This window comes from Gymnoscopelus microlampas (genome assembly GCF_963454915.1).
Source record: "Gymnoscopelus microlampas genome assembly, chromosome: 16".
In the NCBI taxonomy this organism is placed as follows: Eukaryota; Metazoa; Chordata; class Actinopteri; order Myctophiformes; family Myctophidae; genus Gymnoscopelus; species Gymnoscopelus microlampas.
The window spans coordinates 48,463,564-48,485,583 of record NC_139953.1 but is presented as its reverse complement, the minus strand read 5'-3'; the positions used below and the strand labels follow the sequence as shown (position 1 = coordinate 48,485,583).

General features: G+C 43.6%; 2 protein-coding genes across 2 annotated transcripts in view; one reads left to right on the top strand and one right to left on the bottom strand.

Moving 5' to 3' along the window:
* LOC311063058 (pyrin-like) overlaps window positions 1-22,020 on the bottom strand; it is a gene marked incomplete at its 5' end in the record, with an annotated part of 670,464 nt that overhangs the window by 261,951 nt on the left and 386,493 nt on the right. The window lies entirely within an intron of this gene.
* Window positions 1-22,020, top strand: part of LOC311063273 (translocation protein SEC63 homolog) — a 38,524-nt gene that overhangs the window by 13,960 nt on the left and 2,544 nt on the right. Inside the window, exons 9-19 of the mRNA XM_084082637.1 lie at window positions 896-990; window positions 2,267-2,399; window positions 3,956-4,048; window positions 5,139-5,284; window positions 6,387-6,534; window positions 7,676-7,758; window positions 10,328-10,396; window positions 14,590-14,748; window positions 17,165-17,350; window positions 18,812-19,012; window positions 20,324-20,428. Coding sequence (XP_083938763.1) covers window positions 896-990; window positions 2,267-2,399; window positions 3,956-4,048; window positions 5,139-5,284; window positions 6,387-6,534; window positions 7,676-7,758; window positions 10,328-10,396; window positions 14,590-14,748; window positions 17,165-17,350; window positions 18,812-19,012; window positions 20,324-20,428 — 1,418 coding nt within the window. The remainder of the gene's footprint in view (window positions 1-895; window positions 991-2,266; window positions 2,400-3,955; window positions 4,049-5,138; window positions 5,285-6,386; window positions 6,535-7,675; window positions 7,759-10,327; window positions 10,397-14,589; window positions 14,749-17,164; window positions 17,351-18,811; window positions 19,013-20,323; window positions 20,429-22,020) is intronic.

Here is a 22,020-nt window from a genome sequence, read left to right as displayed (position 1 = left end):
TAAAAGACCCCCAATATGAACATGAAACGTGAGTCTATACCCTGCGTTAAAAGACCCCCAATATGAACATGAAACGTGAGTCTTTACCCTGCGTTAAAAGACCCCCAATATGAACATGAAACGTGAGTCTATACCCTGCGTTAAAAGACCCCCAATATGAACATGAAACGTGAGTCTTTACCCTGCGTTAAAAGACCCCCAATATGAACATGAAACGTGAGTCTATACCCTGCGTTAAAAGACCCCCAATATGAACATGAAACGTGAGTCTATACCCTGCGTTAAAAGACCCCCAATATGAACATGAAACGTGAGTCTATACTCTGCATTAAAAGACCCCCAATATGAACATGAAACATGAGTCTTTACCCTGCGTTGGGCTATGGTCGATGCTTACACCCCTGCCCGAGCACTTCGGTCTGCCGCCTCGGGGTGACTGATTGCCTCGTCACTCAAGGGTCCTTCTGGCCGATCTACACGGTCACAGCTTTTTTCTGTTCTGGCCCCACAGTGGTGGAATGAACTCCCCACTGATGTCAGGACAGCAGAGTCACTGATGTCAGGACAGCAGAGTCACTGATGTCAGGACAGCAGAGTCACTGATGTCAGGACAGCAGAGTCACTGATGTCAGGACAGCAGAGTCACTGCCCATCTTTCACCACAGGCTGAAAACCCACCTCTTCAGGAAACACTACCCTTTCCTCTTAGTCTTGCCTACTTGTTGTCAATTAGTTGTACAAGCTCTTGTTTTATTGGATCTTGTTTATTTGATACACTTATTTGTTAAATAAAAAATAATAAAAATAGCAGATCTACAAGCTCGTAGATCTGCTATTTTCCGTAAATAATGACGTGATTAATCTTTTGTCCTAACGTGACCTTTCTGACCTCCAGGGTTAGCCATGGTGCTGACGGCAGCCTTTGAGTTCGACCCTCGCAGCAATAAAGACGCCACCATCAGACCTACAGACAACATTGAAGTGCCACAGGTAATACTATAACAATACACCTTTTATAAAGCGCTTTTTGAAACCCTGTTACGAAGGTAATAATTAGAGTTCTCAACGGGCCTGAAAATTAAGGCCCGGCCCTAACTGGGCCCTACTGGGCCGGCCCGATGCTCGGCCCGGCCCGGACAGTTACCATACTTTTGGTCCCAAATGACCAGAAAAGGTGTCATTAATGTGCTTAATGTCCTCAAAGTCACGCATCTAACACGCTTTGAACTGAGCAGATTGGACCTTCTGTTCCAGAGATAATGGACACAACATCTTGAAAACGGCCACTTTTGCATCGACGATTTGCGATTGACTTTTAGCCACTGTCGCCTGTTTTTCTTTAATAACACGGGCCAGGAAGGACGGACGGTGACAAACTAGATACCTGAGTAAAGTTCACTTTGAGCTGCTTCCAACACATTTACTGACATGTCCGTCGGCCTTACCGTTAGGCCACTAGGGGGCGTTGACATTTCTTTTTGGGGGGTAATAGGCCCGGCCTGAAAACGTCGGGTCGGGTACGGTCGGGTTAGGGCAGAATTTGAGAACTCTAGTAATAATGTGGATTAACCCATTAACTGCCTGAGGTATTTCTGAATATTTCTAGCCAGTGCCAGAGATTTTTCATTGAAAAAAAAAAAGTAAGAGCCGAGATAAATAATTTTTAAGTTTTAAGTTAACAAGGAAGTGGATAGGAGTCTATATCTTCGATAAATCATATCTCCTTGGTCTTTGGGTCAAATTGAAAAAAAAAATAAAAATGGTTCACGTAGATCTACGCGATTGGCACGTGGCGGCTATAAATAGGTTTGCGTAGATCTACGTGATTGGCATGCAATGTGTTAAAGAAAGAATCAAATATTTAAGAAAAGACCTGGTGGGTACACAAGTATGTTTTCAGGTGTGATTTTTAAAAGATGACACTTGACTTTTCTAGAGTCAAATCCTCAGGCAGGGCATTCATTCCACAGCTTAGGTGCCTGATTTATACGTGGTTGCACACTGGTGTGACCTGCGGGTAAATTGCAGATCTCTTGCAGATTCACGTTGTGAACTTGTAGATCTGCTGTTTTGCTGAGCCCGACACCGCAACACAACCAAGTATAAATCAGGCTCCAGGTGCACTAATAACTAAAAAACAATACTGATATTTTCTGATATGCATTTTTTTTGGTTAACACATCGGGTGCCGAACACGGTCTGAACCGTGTTTTCAGTCTTTTTTTCTTTTTTTTTTGACTCCCTTCCCTCTCTCCTGTCCCTGCAGTTGATCCGTGAGCTGGGGAACATCAACGTGAAGAAGAAGGAGCCTCCGTTCTGCTACCCGTACAGTCTGAAGGCCAGGGTGCTGGTGCTGGCTCACCTGGCACGCATGGAGGTGTCCGATGACATAGAAGAAGGTACTGTTTTTCTGGGGCTCTGTTTTATGGGTAGTACAGTCTGAAGGCCATATACAATGAGCTTGTATATCTGCTATTTGTTTTGAAAATTTGTGCAAATCTTCGAATATATAATAATAATCCAAATCTTTGCTCCTGGGGATTCTACAAATGTCTTCTGAATCCTAACAGTTTTTTGAATAAACATGTGTTGCTATAATCAGTGTTTCTTTTACTTTTTTATGTCAAGGACCCCCTAAATGATATGTATTTGGCCGCGGACCCCTTGTGTATCTGCTATTTTCGAAAAATCGTGAAAATGTGTGCACATTTTTGAATATATATATATATTTATAAAGAATACATCACATGGATGCACCTGGGACGTATCATCAGTGTTGTAGCCTGGGGTCATCGGGTGTTTGGGGTCTCGCAACAACATACACCCTCGCCCAGGTGACCCAGCCAGGGTTGATCAAGCCCCGACTTACGTCCCAGTAGCTACCCACGGTCAGTCCTATAGGGTAAGACAGGGACACTCAGTCCGCTATTCCGGAACTACTCTGCCAAAACTCGGGGCAGGCTCTGGCACGTGGAGGGACTAGGCTCTGTGGGTTGTCTCCTGGCCGGGCTCCTCCTTTGTCTCACCAGGTCCAGGACCTGAGCGCTGTACCAGATCCTCTGCACCATCCCGATCCAAACATTTCCTTCAAGGCGTGATGGTTCCTTGGGCCGATACCACTAGATTGGGCCGTCTAATGGTATTAGCTCCGCTTGCGGTTTGCTTGAGTGGCCCTCCTAAAGGCCTGACCGTGGGTTTGTTGGGCTTCTTCCTCACGGAAGACACAGCATGGGGCGCATAACCCATACTGCTCCCGGTATGCCGTCTACATTCCGGCTGTCACCCGTCTCTCCGGTGGTCACCAAACTATTCCTGGTTGTCACATAGTCTATTCCTATGAGCCACTATAAATAGAGTCAATAACTATAACGAATACATCACATGGATGCACCTGGGACTATATATATATTTTTTTAAAGCAAACATTTTTAACTCAAATCTTTGCCTCTAGGGGGTCCCTGGAACAACATATTTTGAGATGGGGGTCCACGGCCAAATACATTTTGGGGGTCTTTGACATGAAAAGTTTGAGAACCACTGATAATAGCCTACAGCAACATGAGTACAAAAAAAAACCTGTTAGGAATTTGAAGACATTAGAATCCTCCAGAAGCAAAGACTTGAGTCAAACATGTTTAAAACATATATATATATATATTCAAAGATTTGCCCACATTTTCACGATTTTTCTTTACAAAAAATAGCAGATCTACAAATGCCGCGCTATGTGCTTGACTTGACTCCTAGATGGAGCTACAAATCTTGTGTTTGCACACCGTAGATCTCGTTTGCAGATTTATTCTCGGCACCGTGACCTGAGTGGGCTGAGCACACTGCTCTTCTTCTTCAGACTAGTCTGAAGAAGACTAGTTTGAAGAGCTCAATTGGACCTTATATGTTTAAGGTATTTAAGGTACATGTGTGATTCTCCCCCCCCCCCCCCCCCCCCACACAGACCAAAGATTTGTGGTGAGGAAGAGTCCAGCGCTGCTCCAGGAGATGGTCAACGTGGGCTGTCAACTCACCATGATGGCCAATAGCAGAGGAGGTACGCACACACACACACACACACACACACACACACACACACACACACACACACACTAGGTATGCACACGTGGACGCACACTCACACTAGCCTCGTTCCCAGTCTTACTCATCTGTGAAGAGAAAAGCCTGAAGCAGAGAGTGTCTGTAGGGGCGGAACTAACGTCGTACCATTTCCCCCCGGAAACTATCTTTTTCGACCAATCACAACACTTGTTTGTGGGCGGTACTTCCGCCAAATCAAGGTACTACCGTTTAGGCACTCAATCGGCCAGGTCTTGCCCAGCGTACACTCACACTCACACTCACACTCACACTCACACTCGCTCACACTCTCACACACACACACACACACACACACACACACACACACACACACACACACACACACACACACACACACACACACACACACACACACACACACTCACACTCACACTCACACTCACACTCACAATCATGGGCTTGTCTTTCGGTAATCGCTTGTAAATATTGCGGGTTGCAGTTTTTGGGCCTTGTTTCCAAAGTGCAGTTGCTTATTTTGTCCGTGTTTCCTAATGTTTAAAGGAGCAAGAGCACTTTGGTAGAGGTCTGGGTTGTGTAGTCACCTTGCCATGATGTAACTCCAAAGGTGGATGAGAAATCTAAAATAATTGCTCCAGTGATTAGAAATTGATAATTCTAAATATGTTCCTCATTGACTCACATTGTACAGTCAAACAGCTCTCAAAGTCACTCTTTTAACAAAACAAACACTACAAAAATATGAAAAAAATGTCTAAATGTGTGTGTGCGTGTTAAACAGCTGCTAACTTTGCAAAAGCTTATCCCGAGCTAACCTTTCCTATGTGGATGAATAGGCTAACTATATCTGACAGCAAATGCACAATTCTTCTGGGTTTTGTACGTTAGACTTCCCTCAAATGCAATGTAACAGCTTTGTGTACACAGGCATCATTTCTATTGCCTTTTAATTGTACATACGTTATTTTGTTTTGATTGTATTGTATTCACTTTTGCTTTGGCAATTTAAATGTATGTTTTCTCATGCCAATAAAGCCCATTTAATTTTGTGTGTGCGTGCGCTCCAGGGTTCCACGCTCCTCGCCTAGTGTCCATAGAGAACTGCATGAAGCTGACCCAGATGATCGTCCAGGGTCTGCAGGAGACCAAGTCTCCTCTGCTGCAGCTGCCTCACTTTGAGGAGGAACACCTCCGATACTGTATCTCTAAGAAGGTACAGTGTGTGTGTGTGTGTGTGTGTGTGTGTGTGTGTGTGTGTGTGTGTGTGTGTGTGTGTGTGTGTGCGCGTTAGGGGTGGAAAATATAATCGATTCAGCAATTAATCGCGATTCGGATATGGGTGATTATGAATCGATTATTTAAAAAAAAAAAAAAAAAGTTTTTTCATCATATCGCTAATTGCACAGAGCAGCAGCTGTATTTTGGTTGGTTAACAGACTATTGAGAAGCCTTTGTTATAAGTCAGTATTATTTTACAAAAAAGGACTTGTTTATATTCTTGTTGGTTTTCTGCAATTGTTAGTTGGCAAATATAACCTTCCAGCTGACAGTGACGCATCTCTAAGGTGTCTAATCTAAGGTGTATATATGTTATAATTAAGCAATATTACACTCGAGGGTGTGCTTTACCGTCATTATTGGCACGCCAGTGATGCGGTCAGGAACGAGGCGGAGCCGAGTTCCGCAAGCATCACTGAAGTGCCAATAATGACGGTAAAGCACACCCTCGAGTGTAATATTGCGATTGTACAACAGTTACCAACAAAACACATCCAAATGTATTCATATTGTGGGGCAATTCATGATAAAAATGTTTCGCTATTATCCGTTTCCCTGTAAAGAGAAGAGTTTATTTGACTGAGACATTAAATAGTCCCTGTAGCAGCGCTCTGAGGCACCGTCTCATCAACACAGCTGATTCCAGTAGGCTATACGCTCCGTCGTACGACCGTGTCACGTGGCCAAAATAACTGATCTACAAGCTGACAACGCGCCGCGATGGCGACGCGTTGTGAACTTGTAGACCAGCTATTTTACTCCGGTTATTTACCGGTGGCGACGGTGGGTCAGGCTAGCTGTCTGTTTGTTTTCCTACCGTGGGACAGCGTGACATCACAGCACAGCTGTGCCATATATGGTCTAATCGGGTGCGGACTGCAGTGCGGAGTGATTTATTAATGTGATTAGGCCCGTGCTATCATGCTGGTTTGAAGCACGGCTAGATAGCCATTTCAACCAATCAGATTGCTTGGTCGGAACTACCTGTTGTATAATAAGGGCTATATATATGTTATAACGAGGTGTATTTCTTACAGTATAAGGTGCGTACGGTACAGGACCTGGTCAGTGTGAAGGACAGTGACAGACGCAGCATGCTGCGCTTCCTGGGAGAGGAGAAATATGACGAGGTGATGTCTGTGCTGGGCAGCTTCCCTCACATCACCATGGATACCAAACTACAAGGTCAGTGCTGTCACCGTCAGGACCTTTGTTTTACCTGACCATTCATTGTCATACCAATAAGTGTGATTGACGGCTTAAAAACCCATTAAGACCGGGAACGCAGCTGTGTCAAAATTTAGCTAAAAAACATTATTTTACACTTTGGGCTGTTCAAAAATAGCAGATCTGCAAGCTCATAGCACGGCACTGAGTGTCGCGCTACGAGCTTGTAGATCTGCTATTTGAAAAATCTATATATATATTCTTTAGGGCTGGGACTTTAACTGATTAATTTAGATTCATTGATTACAGAAAATTAACGTGATAAAAAAAATGTATCGCATTTTAATCGCGCTTAGTTTATGCCCCACTGGATGAGTTTCAGGCGTACCGATCATACCAGTGCACCAACCAACAGCCAACACACCCCAGTGCACGCAATGGGACAATAAGCCGATCAGACCGCTTTGCTTGGCCCAGTGGATGGGAAATTTAGATTTAAAAAACGTTCTGATGGAAGCGTGTATAAAAACACGGTTGTGTGCAGAACTATTTTTTGTTGCTTAAACTTATGTATTCACTCATTGATTCACTCATATACCAAAATCTGTTTTAACTGAAAAGAAATTGCTTCTCAGGTCAAATATTGATATGCGATTAAACATGCGATTAATTTAGATTAATTAATTACAAAGCCTCTAATTAATTAGATTATTTTTTTTAATCGAGTCCCAGCCCTAATATCTTTTTAAAGTGAACATTTGTAACTCAATTCTTTGCTTCCGGGAGTCCCTGGAACAAAATAATTGAAGATGGAGGTCCGTGGCCAAATACCTATAAATGTTGGGGTCCTTGACATGAAAAGGTTTGAGAACCACTGACATAGTAACAGAAGTTATTTTTAATAAAAAAATAGTTTGGGTTCCGGGATCAAATGTCTCTTTTGGGTCTCGAGCTAAAACGTTTGGGAACCAGCCGAACCACTGGTCTAAAGTATTCACAAAGTGTTTTTCTCCTTGTCTGTCTGTCTCTCTCTGTGTGTGTGTGTGTGTGTGTGTGTGTGTGTGTGTGTGTGTGTGTGTGTGTGTGTGTGTGTGTGTGTGTGTGTGTGTGTGTGTGTGTGTGTGTGTGTGTGTGTGTGTGTGTGTGTGTGTGTTTGTAGTCCTGGATGATGAAGACAGCAATAACATCACAGCAGGTTCCATCGTCACCGTCACGGTCACCCTGAGCAGAAAAAGGATGGTGGTAAGCAGGGACGCGGGAAGTACTTTAGAGCAAGGGGTGCTGGTAAACGGGACACATGAGCGCGCGTGCATGGGTCCCTCGTGCGCGCGGGTTTCCCGCGGATAAAGTTACTTTTTTTGTTACTTTATTTCGGTTTTAGGGTTAGGGTTGGATTAGGGTTATGTGATTTAATTCTTTTGAGGGAGCCGCGCCCACCGGAGAAAATCTCTCACACACACACACACGCACGCCTTCAGCCTTTTTTTTTTTTTCCCTCACAACGGCAGGGGGTGCTGCAGCACCCTCAGCACCCCACTTCCCGCGTCCCTGGTGGTAAGGGAAAGGGTCCATTAACTCATTAACTGCCAGAATAAAACACCTTCTATAGCCGGCCTTGCCAGCGTTTTTGAGCATTTTTACTAACATTTCAAGAGCCGCAGAATATCTCGCTCCAGGACCATCGACACAAACCTAACTCGGGCTTCTATTTTATAGATTCCTCCATAGGAGGCGATGCATAAACCATGTACAGTTTTATACACAAGTCACATGTTTGTTTAAAGAGCTTAAGTTTGGAAACTTAACTTCGGTCAATTATATCTCCCCTTTAATAATACCAATTTGTGTTTTATATCATTTTTATCGTTGATTAGTCACCTTTACAACGAGGTAGAGCTTGTAAGGATTGGGCATTCGTGGAATGAGCAACACAGCTACACGTGTGGGTAGCGCCTCCAAAGAAAAAGTCAAAATCACCCAATATGCTTCTGTTGGTAATCGCTCTTGTTTTGAGCGACCTGCCAGCACACACCTGCTGACAGGACTGTGCCAGTCACACAGGTGTGTGACTGGCACCTGAACATGGATTCTGCTACTTTGTTGAGTTTGTGTTGATGCTCCAAGCAGCAACACTGCCCCCATGGAAAGATGCCACGTTTGTCCCTTCAGGATAAGACCCATGGTGCAACAGGGCAAGTGAAGCTGGTGTTCCGTTATGCAGTGTGACAGCATTATTTGGTGTCAGCCCTGGTACCATTTATACACTTAGGACTACTGTGAGACTGGTGAAGTCAACAAGTAAGACAACAACCCAAGACCCCTTGCTTCACTGAGGAACCATAGATTTACAGGCAAGATTTGCTCAACGGTACCAAAGACAGATGTCAAAGTTGCAGGACCCATGCTCAGGTACCAGTCACACACCTGTGACTGACACACACCTGTGACTGGCACACACATGCCTGCAAACGGTACCAGTGCTGACATAAAATAATGCTTAATCTGCGTTACAGAACACCAGCTTCACTTGCCCTATTGCACAGGTCTTTATCCTGAAGGGACAAACGTGACATCTTTCCATGGGGGCAGTGTTACTGCGTGGAGCATCAACACTAACTCAACAAAGTTGCAGAACCCATGTTCAGGTGTCAGTCACTCACCTGTGAGGCAGTCATACAACACTCAATAGGTGTGTGCTGGCAGCTTGCTCAAAACAAGAGCGATTACCAACAGAAGCATATTGGGTGATTTGGCAATTTTTTTGTTGGCGCTACCCACACGTTTAGCTGTGTTGCTCATTCCACGAATGCCCGATCCTTACAAGCTCTACCTCGTTGTAAACGTGACTGATAAACAATAAAAAAAATATAAAACACAAAACCAATTGGTATTATTAAAGGGTATAATTGCCCGAAGTTAAGTTTCCAAACTTTTTTTGAGCAGTTTATATTTTTTTAAGATGCTGCAGTGATGGTACCCACGTGTTTTATCAAATACCTTTATTGTTCGCATACTAATTGCGACACACTGTGAGCTTATAGATCTGCTATTTTCAAAGATTTTCGAAACAAAATTGTTGGCGTCACAATACGATATTTTTGGTCACAATTTCATTTTGGTGAAAAGTCTTTTGATATTAGATTTTCACAGCCAGCCTTGAAGCCATTATTTCTCTGAACCTTTAACTTTCTTAGCTGCATATTTCACTAGGCTGTAGTTCCATAACACCTGATGTTGTAGCTTTGATCCTCTGATCTGATATGAAATATTAAACCAGGGGTCTTCAACGTTTTTCAGGCCAAGGACCCCCTAGCTGAGAGAGAGAGATGAAGCAGGGACCCCCCCTCTATATTGTATAGATTATAGGTTGTATTAAATTGTGTTTCAGATTAAATGTATTATTTTTCTACTTGGTCTGCTCTTTTTCCCCTCTACACCTGTAGCCTCTTTGCAAAACATAGCCGATCTACAACTGCGAGGCGTTGTGAGCTTGTAGATCGGCTATTTTTTGGTTAAAGTTCTCCTCAGAAAAGAGATGCTAGGGTTCAAGTGGTTAATGTAAAAAAAAAAAGATTTGGCTGCCCCCCTGTAGTAACTCTGTGGACCCCCTAGGGGTCCCGGACCCCCTGTTGAAGACCCCATGTGTAGAACTGTCCAATGACGCCATCATTGATACATAACATAGACCTTCACCTGAGGCCTGCTGAAACAGGTGGTCTAACAATGCAGCCACAAGAGGGCAGTAGTGCCTGTGTCATTGTTAGGAAATGTATGATTTATTGTGTGTGTGTGTGTGTGTGTGTGTGTTCAGGAGATGTTTGAGAAGGAGCAGGAGGCCACACCTTGCCCAGGAGACGAGGTCACGAACACAGAGGATGGGGTATGTGTCACACACACACACACACACACACACACACACACACACACACACACACACACACACACACACACACACACACACACACGCGGACAATGACACGGACAATTGAGGACATTTTTGTAAACACTACAGTTACAACATTGTGTATTTATTTCAGTTAAAGGTAGGGTAAGTGATCATGTGTTGTTGTTAATAAGGTTTAAAGGACTATATTGTGATAGTAATCATTGCTACAGAGTGTGTGTTGGGTCACAGGGGTCTCTCCAGCTCTTTAGTAAACACAATATAGAACATTTTCATGCAACATTTAAGCCAATCAGGAGAGAGCACTGAAAATGCATTTTCTGTTTAATAAAGAGCTGGAGAGACATGGGAGACTCCTTTTACTGAACAAACACTCTATAGCAATGAGTACTATCACTATAGAGCTATTTAACACTGTTACTGAACAAACACTCTATAGTAATGAGTACTATCACTATAGAGCTATTTAACACTGTTACTGAACAAACACTCTATAGTAATGAGTACTATCACTATAGAGCTATTTAAAACTGTTACTGAACAAACACTCTATAGCAATGAGTACTATCACTATAGAGCTATTTAACACTGTTACTGAACAAACACTCTATAGTAATGAGTACTATCACTATAGAGCTATTTAACACTGTTACTGAACAAACACTCTATAGTAATGAGTACTATCACTATAGAGCTATTTAACACTGTTACTGAACAAACACTCTATAGCAATGAGTACTATCACTATAGAGCTATTTAACACTGTTACTGAACAAACACTCTATAGTAATGAGTACTATCACTATAGAGCTATTTAACACTGTTACTGATCAAACACTCTATAGTAATGAGTACTATCACTATAGAGCTATTTAACACTGTTACTGAACAAACACTCTATAGCAATGAGTACTATCACTATAGAGCTATTTAAAACTGTTACTGAACAAACACTCTATAGCAATGAGTACTATCACTATAGAGCTATTTAACACTGTTACTGAACAAACACTCTATAGTAATGAGTACTATCACTATAGAGCTATTTAAAACTGTTACTGAACAAACACTCTATAGTAATGAGTACTATCACCAGTAAGACTCCCTAATCGGGAGATAAGCGACCGTAGGTCACATGTATACAGAAGAGGGCTGTAACGGCGATTGGTTCCTAGTTGTGTGGGCAATGTATAGTTTTGTTTGGTGGTCTAAGAAATGTGGTGGCAGGCATGTTGATGACATGAGTGTACAGTACACATACTGTGTAGTGTGTAGCAATTTGCGTGTTTTTAGGGGCAAAACTGTAGGAGTAGTGGGCAAAAATGTGTTGTGAAAAGCGGCCTGAAGGTGGCGCTAGAAGAGGGCCATGAGAGAAATTAGGGGTGGGGTGTCCGCGTTGCCTTGGCGGACGAATAGGTACCGGCCGCGGCTCTCCCGGACGCTCCTAGCCCGAGTTACGGCATTTTATGTGAGCTGCAGTGGCAGGGGGTCCTCCACTGGGGGCGCCACCACTTTTGCATCCGTTCTGGAGCACCAGGAGTGGGTGGTCCCCGGGAATGCCCCGTGAGCAGCCCCGTTGGGGTGGTCATTTGGTAATTTGTCCACATGTGCTCATTTTTTACACTTGGGGGTCCCCGAGGCAGCTGGGGGTCCCTGGAGCTCCGGGGGTCCTTGGAGGGTGTAGTTTGGCAGGTAAGGAGTGTGTGTGCAAAATCTGGCATGGATCGGGGCAACGGGTGCGGAGATATGAGCAGGGCAAAAGTGTGACGGGACGTGTGTGACGGAGTGACGGGACGTGTGTGACGGAGGGACGGGGTGACGGACGGACACCTGGAGCAGGTTTCTATAGTAAATGCGACCTACGGTCGCAACTATAGAGCTATTTAACACTGTTACTGAACAAACACTCTATAGCAATGAGTACTATCACTATAGAGCTATTTAAAACTGTTACTGAACAAACACTCTATAGTAATGAGTACTATCACTATAGAGCTATTTAACACTGTTACTGAACAAACACTCTATAGTAATGAGTACTATCACTATAGAGCTATTTAAAACTGTTACTGAACAAACACTCTATAGTAATGAGTACTATCACTATAGAGCTATTTAACACTGTTACTGAACAAACACTCTATAGCAATGAGTACTATCACTATAGAGCTATTTAAAACTGTTACTGAACAAACACTCTATAGTAATGAGTACTATCACTATAGAGCTATTTAACACTGTTACTGAACAAACACTCTATAGTAATGAGTACTATCACTATAGAGCTATTTAACACTGTTACTGAACAAACACTCTATAGTAATGAGTACTATCACTATAGAGCTATTTAACACTGTTACTGAACAAACACTCTATAGTAATGAGTACTATCACTATAGAGCTATTTAACACTCATTTTAACCAAAGAAAATCACTTACCCTACCTTTAAGTAAAATGTTTTAGTTATTTTGGTACACCAACACACACCCTAATAATCTCAGAAGAAACCGATTCTGTAAAGGAATTCTTTGATGAAACCGATTCCGAATGCTAGTCCTAGTGTTGACGTTTTTGTGTGTGTTAACATGTGTGTGTGTGTGTGTCAGGGGTCGCGCTAGGATTTTAATCTGCCGGTCCCAATGTCCGGAAGGATTAAAATTTACCGGACATCTGACAAAAATAATGGTCATAATTAATGTTATGCAATAATGACAAGCAGGTGCGTAAATACAGCCTAACACTTTGGATTGAGCTATTTGAACATGAACCATCATACTATACACATTTTATATAGCAGGGTCATCTTACACAAATACATGAATTACCTACATTACCATTTGCGCATGCTGCGTGCGTAATGGTTTCTCAATAATCAATTGCGTTTAAAATGCATTTTCTAATCAAAGGGCAATGCAAAAAAATGGGCATTTCAGATGAATCCTTCATAACGTGGCTCAGCTGACCTGTTAGGGCAATAAATTATAGACCACTACTCACTCACAGGTGGTTATACTGTTTAGTTAGACAGTGGATGCCGTCCGTGCGTCTAGTTGGGACAGCCGTGGGAAAGTTGATGAGTTGTGAGAACCTTGTCGTCTCCTCATAGAGCTAATCAGTTCAAAGTGGTAACGTTTTAACGTGTCCACCTCATAGAGTTAAAAATAGGTCCACGATTATGATTAACGTCGTGTTTCACCTCGATGCCATAGTTGCAGTAGCCTATAGCTGTTGTGGAGAGTATTTACCCATCTGTGTTGGATATTTCATCTTCTATGAAACTGTTGTTAAACTGTAGGGCAACTTGCCAACTTTACTCACGAGTCACAAGTGCCCTTGTAGTAGCCTAGTATCTGTGACATATTCTAACTCGTAATGATACAACTTGTGTGTGACTGACTGTTAAACACACAACTTTATAAATGTAACTTGTAACCGGACTGCGATCTCTGTCTGACTGCCGAGACCGCAGTCTAGCTACGCAGCAGCAGCAACAACTACGCTGCAGCAACAACAACTCTCTTCTTCCTGTTGTACCTTCACAATAAAGTGTCTCCCATTTAAGGCCCAATGCAGCACATTTTACACTGGTTATTATTAACAGGAAATAGATGTAACTTAACAGCGTGACATTCTTTCTACCGCTCTCTCTCCCAAAGACACACGCAGGCTAAGAGCGAGAGAGAGAGAGAGAGAGAGCTTGCAAAGTAGAGGATATGAAATGTGCCTAATTTGCGGTGATAATTAATGAACAGCCGTGTCATTATCAACCGGTCAGGATGTCCGGAGAGATTTATTTTTTCCGGTCTTTGTCATAAAAAAACGGTCAAAACTGGCAATTGTCGGACTAACGCGACCTCTGGTGTGTGTGTGTGTGTGTGTGTGTGTGTGTGTGTGTGTGTGTGTGTGTATGTGTGTGTTCGTTCACATGTTTTTAACGTGTGTGTGTGTGTGTTCGTTCACATGTTTTTAACGTGTGTGTGTGTGTGTGTGTGTGTGTGTGTTCGTTCACATGTTTTTAACGTGTGTGTGTGTGTGTGTGTGTGTGTGTGTGTGTGTTCGTTCACATGTTTTTAAGGTGTGTGTGTGTGTGTGTGTGTGTGTGTGTGTGTGTGTGTTCGTTCACATGTTTTTAACGTGTGTGTGTTAACATGTTTTTAAACGTGCGCAGGCAGCAGACTCCAGTAAGTCCAAACCCAAAGTGTGGCAGAAGGGCAAAACGGCCAAGAAGACGGCCAAGTCGAAGAAGAAGAAACAACCCACCAAGAAGAAGAGCACTCCCGCACCCGCCTCCAAAGCCAAGCAGGCCAATGGCAACGTGGCGGGAAACGTAAGTAACCCCCGCCTTCCAAAACGCAAGCGGGCCAATGGCAACGTGGCGGGAAAACGTAAGTAACACCCGCCTTCCAAAACGCAAGCGGGCCAATGGCAACGTGGCGGGAAAACGTAACTGACTTTGGGCGCGTTCGGGAATCTTCTCTTGACTTCAGAGTGCTCTGGTGTTGGTGACACATCTAGTGACATATCTACTCATGAACTACCGGTAATGTTACCCTTTTAACAACCCATTAAGACCGGGAACGCATCTGTGTCATTTTATTTGGCTATTCAAAAATAGCAGATCTACAAGCTCGTAGCTCGAGCTTGTAGATCTGCTATTTTTGAAAAATCGTGAAAAAAAATATTTTAATATTTTTTTCAAAAAACTGTTTAGGATTTAGAAAACATTTTTTTGAATTGGCCTCAGGCCTTCCTTAATGGGTTAATTTAATTTTAGGGCGCCCAAAAGGTAGATTGCGATCTACCAGTAGATCACAAAGGCTGTGCAGGTAGAACACATGACACCCCCCCCCCCCAAAAAAAAATCAAATATAAAAAAAGTAAGACCAGCAAACCTTCCGGTCTGATTACATTCACCTGTCCCTTGTCAGTCAGTGCACAGAAAGGCTCTCATGCACAGCAGCCATATTGTGAAGACATAGAGTACAGAAGTCCTGACGTCACTCGTTCATCCCCTGGTTCATAAAGTCATGTCTCTATGGAGAATAACATTGGGTCATCTTAGAATCGTCTCATATAAGAATTGTGGTCCAAAAATAAACTAGAAAAAGTGCTCCTCGGAGCACAACTCTCCGCTGTTGGGAATGTTGGGAATGTTCTATCTGTATAAGTGTCCTATCCCTCCTGTCTGTATAAGTGTCCTATCCCTCCCGTCTGTATAAGTTTCATAAAGGTTCATAAAGTCATGTCTCTATGGAGAATAACATTGGCTCATCTTAGAATCGTCTCATATTAGAATTGTGGTCCAAAAATAAACAAACTGTCTCTGCGATATTGTCAGGGAGGAGGTTCTGTATCGTTTATGATAGTCAGTCACTCATTATAGAAACTCTTATCGGCTGATTCGTTAACCGGATCCTAAGGCCACTATGAGAATATGCTTTAGGCTCTGTTAGTGGTTAACCTCTCTCGGAGTCGCTGCTGGGACTGATCTGAACCTAGGTCGGCCCACGTCGGTTATGCCCGAATATGGGACTATGCTGTCAGTCCTGGACGTGACGTTTATCTCTATATATGGAGGTCTGGGCAGAGGTTGCTGATGTCAGACTTCGTATATATGACACGCGTTCAGGTATCTATGACGACTTAGCAAGTTGATAATCTCCATTTATGGGGATCTCCATATATAGGCTAGTGCTGGCAAATATGCCCTGACTGTTTTCTACACTCATATTTGATTCAGTCTGTTTATGGAGAAAATGTAACTCATTTGTTAATTTGTTAAATGTAACATTATCGTTTTCTCACCGTCAGTTGATGCTTCATATCCATAAGAGTCAAACCGCCGGGGTCATTTGTTTATTTTTGGAACACAGTTCTTATTTGACACGATATTAAACGCGTCTATGGGGATTCAGAATGGGGGTGGAAAACCACGAACCAGGTAGAAGACCAACCTAGGATGTGTAAATTAGTCAGACTTCGGTGCTCTATTCACAGGTGTTACCAATGATACTAATGAAGGCTCTGTTCCATTTAGTGTAGCACAGTGGTTCTCAGATTTTTCAATTTCCACGACCGCCATAACTCTGAGAGTGTACAAATGGAACCAAATGGACCCTTACGGGTCCTGTACACTCTCAGAGTTACACACTCGCAAGGGGCCATTTGGAAACCCCTTAAAGGAACCATGAGGGTCCCTGGACCCCCTGGGTCTGGCAAAAACCTACCAATTCAAAATGTTTCCCTCTATTTTCCCATTCCAAGTGTGTTTGTCTTTTATGTAACGCCTCTGCTATTCCAAAGGCACCTCAGGTGCATTTTCAAAGTATTTTCAGCAATGGGATGATACGTTCTTGGGGTTGGTAGATCTTGTTGAGCTGGTCATTTTAAAAGTAGTTCTCAAGTCAGAAAAGTGTGGGCACCCCTTAACGCACCTGTGTTGTTTTAGATGTCTTTGGCTATTCAAAAATAGCAGATCTACAATCTTGTGGATCTGCTATTTTTGAAAAATCTTGTACATTTGCGCAACGCTTTAGCAATTATTTTTTACTATTTTTGAATTTGTGTAATCAAAAACAAAAAAGGAACTAGTAACTCAAGTTTTCAAATAATTGTAGTCCAGTAAAAAAGTACAGTATTTTCTCTGAGATGTAGTGGAGTAGAAGTAAAAGTACTGAAAATTGGAAATACTCCAGTAATACTTGATATATATATATATATATATATTGTCTTGTCTCTGCCAGGAGGTGGCGGTAGCTGCTGCGGCGGCGACGGCGGCAGCAGCCAAGGAGGACGAGGAGGAGGCGTCGGACAAGGGCAGCGAATCAGACGAGGGCGAGGCCAACAAGGACACGCCCAGCGAGAGGGACGAGGAGAGTGACAAGCAGAGTGACACCGAGGTGGACGAGATGGCAGGAGACGACGAGGAGGTGTGTGTGTGTGTGTGTGTGTGTGTGTGTGTGTGTGTGTGTGTGTGCGCGCGTGTGTGTGTGTGTGTGTGCACGCGTGCGTGCACATGTGAAAATCATGAATTTAAAAAAAAAACAATGATTAAATTAGAAAACACATGTGTAAGAAGTAGTGAAAATAGCAGATCTACATTACATTAAAGTCATTTAGCAGACGCTTTTATCCAAAGCGACTTACAATACAGTAAGTGTATTCAACATAGGTAGGGAACGAAAACTACTAATCACCAGAGGTTTTAAGTGCATTCTCTTCTAAAACAAGCAAACAAGAGTATACCTAGTGCTAAGGTAAAAGTGCAATATATCAGCTACCTAGTTTCTTAAACAGACGAGACAAAATAGCAAAATCAAATGAGTAAGAGCTAAAACAAATAAGTGTGTCGACTAAACAAGATCCAATAAAACAAGAGTTTAACAACAGTTAACAACAAGTGGGCCAGACAAAGAGGAAGGGTAGTGTTTCCTGAAGAGGTGGGTTTTCAGCCTGCGGTGAAAGATGGGCAGTGACTCTGCTGTCCTGACATCAGTGACTGCTGTCCTGACATCAGTGACTGCTGTCCTGACATCAGTGACTCTGCTGTCCTGACATCAGTGACTGCTGTCCTGACATCAGTGACTCTGCTGTCCTGACATCAGTGACTCTGCTGTCCTGACATCAGTGACTCTGCTGTCCTGACATCAGTGTCTCTGCTGTCCTGACATCAGTGACTCTGCTGTCCTGACATCAGTGACTCTGCTGTCCTGACATCAGTGGGGAGTTCATTCCACCACTGTGGGGCCAGAACAGAAAAAAGTCGTGACCGTGTCGATCGACCAGAAGGACCGTTGAGCGACGAGGCAATCAGTCGCCCCGAGGTGGCAGACCGAAGTGGTCGGGCAGGGGTGTAGGCATCGACCATAGCCCGGAGGTAAGGAGGAGCTGTTCCTTTCACTGCCCTATAGGCTAGCACCAGGGTTTTAAACTGGATGCGAGCCGCTACAAGCGTCGCGTTGAGCTTGTAGATCTGGGTTTCGAGCTAAAAAAAATGGGAACCACTGATATATGGTGATTTGAAATAGACATTTTTTTCATTTTTTCCCCCATTTTCTTTTTATAATTAGGAAAACATTCCGGTTCCGGTTGAGGTTAGGACATTTACAAGTCAGGTTTAGGGTTGGAGATAAGCCTGAATTACACTATACCAAAAACAGCCGATCTACAACCACAACGTATCGCAGCACAAGGCCAACGGCGTAGTACCCAAGCATGGCTTTTTGTGTGAACTCTATAACTGTGTGTGTGTGTGTGTGTGTGTGTGTGTGTGTGTGTGTGTGTGTGTGTGTGTGTGTGTGTGTGTGTGTGTGTGTGTGTGTGTGTGTGTGTGTGTGTGTGTGTGTGTGTGTGTGTGTGTGTGTGTGTGTGTGTGTGTGTGTGTGTGGTAGGAGTGGGAGGCGCTGCAGCAGAGCATCCAGAGGCGAGAGCGCGCCCTGCTGGAGACCAAGTCCAAGGTCACCCACCCGGTGTACAGCCTGTACTTCCCAGAGGAGAAGCAGGAGTGGTGGTGGCTCTACATCGCTGACCGCCGAGAGCAGACCCTGGTGTCCATGCCCTACCACGTGTGCACGCTGAAAGACACAGAGGAGGTACGTGTGTGTGTGTGTGTGTGTCCTACCACGTGTGCACGCTGAAAGACACAGAGGAGGTACGTGTGTGTGTGTGTGTGTGTGTCCTACCACGTGTGTACGCTGAAAGACACAGAGGAGGTACGTCTCTGTGTGTGTGTGTGTGTGTGTGTGTGTGTGTGTGTGTGTGTGTGTCCATGCCCTACCACGTGTGTACGCTGAAAGACACAGAGGAGGTACGTGTGTGTGTGTGTGTGTGTGTGTGTGTGTGTGTGTGTGTGTGTGTGTGTGTGTGCCCTACCACGTGTGCACGCTGAAAGACACAGAGGAGGTACGTGTGTGTGTGTGTGTGCGCCCTACCACGTGTGCACGCTGAAAGACACAGAGGAGGTACGTGTGTGTGTGTGTGTGTGTGTGTGTGTGTGTCCTACCACGTGTGCACGCTGAAAGACACAGAGGAGGTATGTCTCTGTGTGTGTGTGTGTGTGTGTGTGTGTGTGTGTGTGTGTGTCCATGCCCTACCACGTGTGCACGCTGAAAGACACAGAGGAGGTGTGTGTGTGTGTGTGTGTGTGTGTGTGTGTGTGTCCATGCCCTACCACGTGTGCACGCTGAAAGACACAGAGGAGGTACGTGTGTCTGTGTGTGTGTGTGAGAGAGAGAGAGAAGACCCTCGTGCAGTGGTTACAAGTAGAAGAAGGCCTGTGTTCAAAATGTTACTTGAGTAAAAGTGCAAAAGTATTGGCTTCAAAATGTACTTAAAGTACCAAAATGTTTGAAAATAGCAGATCTACAAGCTCACCAACGTGTTGTGACACGTTGTGAGCTTGTAGATCTGCCATTTTCAAATAGCCTATTTATGAAATAGGGTTAACGTATGTTTTATAATGTAATAATGTATATCTGCAAAGTAACTAGTAACTAAAGTTTTCAAATAATTGTAGTGGAGTAAAAGTACAATATTGTATACAATAATTACAGTATGCCCTCCGAAAAGACCTCAAACACACCACTGAGCGTATGAGTAGCACGGCTTGGGAGCTGAGGTGTTGCGCTCCACCTCAACGATCCAGTGCATCGTAACGGGGATAAACTCCCACCCTCTGGCTGAGGCCAACAATAAGCCTGTCCTTACTTAATGTTATTTTATTTTTCTTATATATCAACAAATCGACACAAAAACAACAACTTATAAAAATATATATTTTTAATAACGCACTAAATGGAGTAGTGTGATTAACCCCTTCCCTCTGTTCTTATACTTCATTGAATTGAAGAGAATCACTGGTCTGCGTGATTGAACCATGTGTTGTGTCCCTGTCTGTCCACCAGGTGGAGCTGAAGTTTCCGGCTCCGTCCAAAACAGGAAACTACCAGTACTCTGTCATCCTGCGCTCCGACTCCTACCTGGGTCTGGACCAGATCAAACCACTGAAGGTACTGTGTGTGTGTGTGTGTGTGTGTGTGTGTGTGTGTGTGTGTGTGTGTGTGTGTGTGTGTGTGTGTGTGTGTGTGTGTGTGTGTGTGTGTGTGTGTGTGTGTGTGTGTGTGTGTGTGTGTGTGGGGTTGTCATGATTACAAACTTAAGGTGACAATTCATTGTCACTCAAATTATTGCGATTAACGATGTAATTGGCCATTGAACGCTGGAACATATGAATAAAACATATATATATTTCTGTTGGCCTTTTAGGCTTCATAACTTCAAACTTGCACAGAGCAGATACAGTATGACAAATATCTATAATTACTGTTTAATTTCATATGTGTAAAAAAATAGCTGATCTACAAGCTTGCAGATCAGTTATTTCTGCTTTTTTTCAATATTTGAAAATGTGTGAACATTTGAATAATTTCTGATTATGACGATTATGCAACAATAATTGCGATTGTCTCAAATAATTGCGATTTAGACAATTGTGTAATAATTGTGACGGGTCTGTCTGTCTGTCTGTCTGTCTGTCTGTCTGTCTGTCTGTGAAAGAGTGAGACAATAATAATTGCATCCGTATTCCATGTTTGCATTAGAAACCTGACCCATGCCACATTTTTGAATGTGTGGAGTCTGTAGGTTATGTTCCTCTCCGCCCCACTCCAGTTCTGTTGAATCCCAGTGTCTCGTCGTATTAACTCTTTGCCTGCCACGGACGAAATGTCTCGTCAGATTCTGCCAAGGCGTAGCCTGCCGTTGACGAGAATGACGAGATTTGTGTTTCAGTGGTTTTATGAATGATGCTTTCACTGCCGACTGACGACAGACCCGGAATTGAAAAATAAATAAAAGCTTGTTTACGTCCTGTTTATTTCCCGTGGAGAAATAGCTATATCTCTGTTCCTGTTGCTCTAGGGCAAAAACAACGAGCCTCATTATACAACAGGTAGTTCCGACCAAGCAATCTGATTGGTTGAAATAGCTATCTAGCCGTGCTTCAAACCAGCATCATAGCACGGGCCTAATCACATTCATAAATCACTCCGCACTGTGCACGGAGTGGAATCAGCTGTGTTGATGAGACGGTGCGTCAGAGCGCTGCTACAGGGACTATTTAATGTCTCAGTCAAATAAACTCTTCTCTTTACAGGGAAACGGATAATAGCGAAACATTTTTATAATGAATTGCCCCACTACATTTGGATGTGTTTGTTGGTAACTGTTGTATAATCGCAATATTACACTCGAGGGTGTGCTTTACCTTACATTATTGGCACTTCAGTGATGCTTGCAGAACTCTGCTCCGCCTCGTTCCTGACCGCATCACTGGCGTGCCAATAATGACGGTAAAGCACACCCTCTCGTGTAATATTGCTTAATTCAAATGGCCACAAGCTGTGTAATGGATTACCGCCAGCACACATTTTTTTTTCTCCTTCATACTACGACACCCCCGTGCGTGTAACGTGGCGATCTCTGTGAGGACGGAGGTCACGGAGAATGTTACATAAGTTTTCAAAGGTACACAGTAAAAACGCTTGTGAGGGGGGGGGGGGGGGGGGGGGTGCAGCGCAGAAAAAAATGACGCTTCACCAGT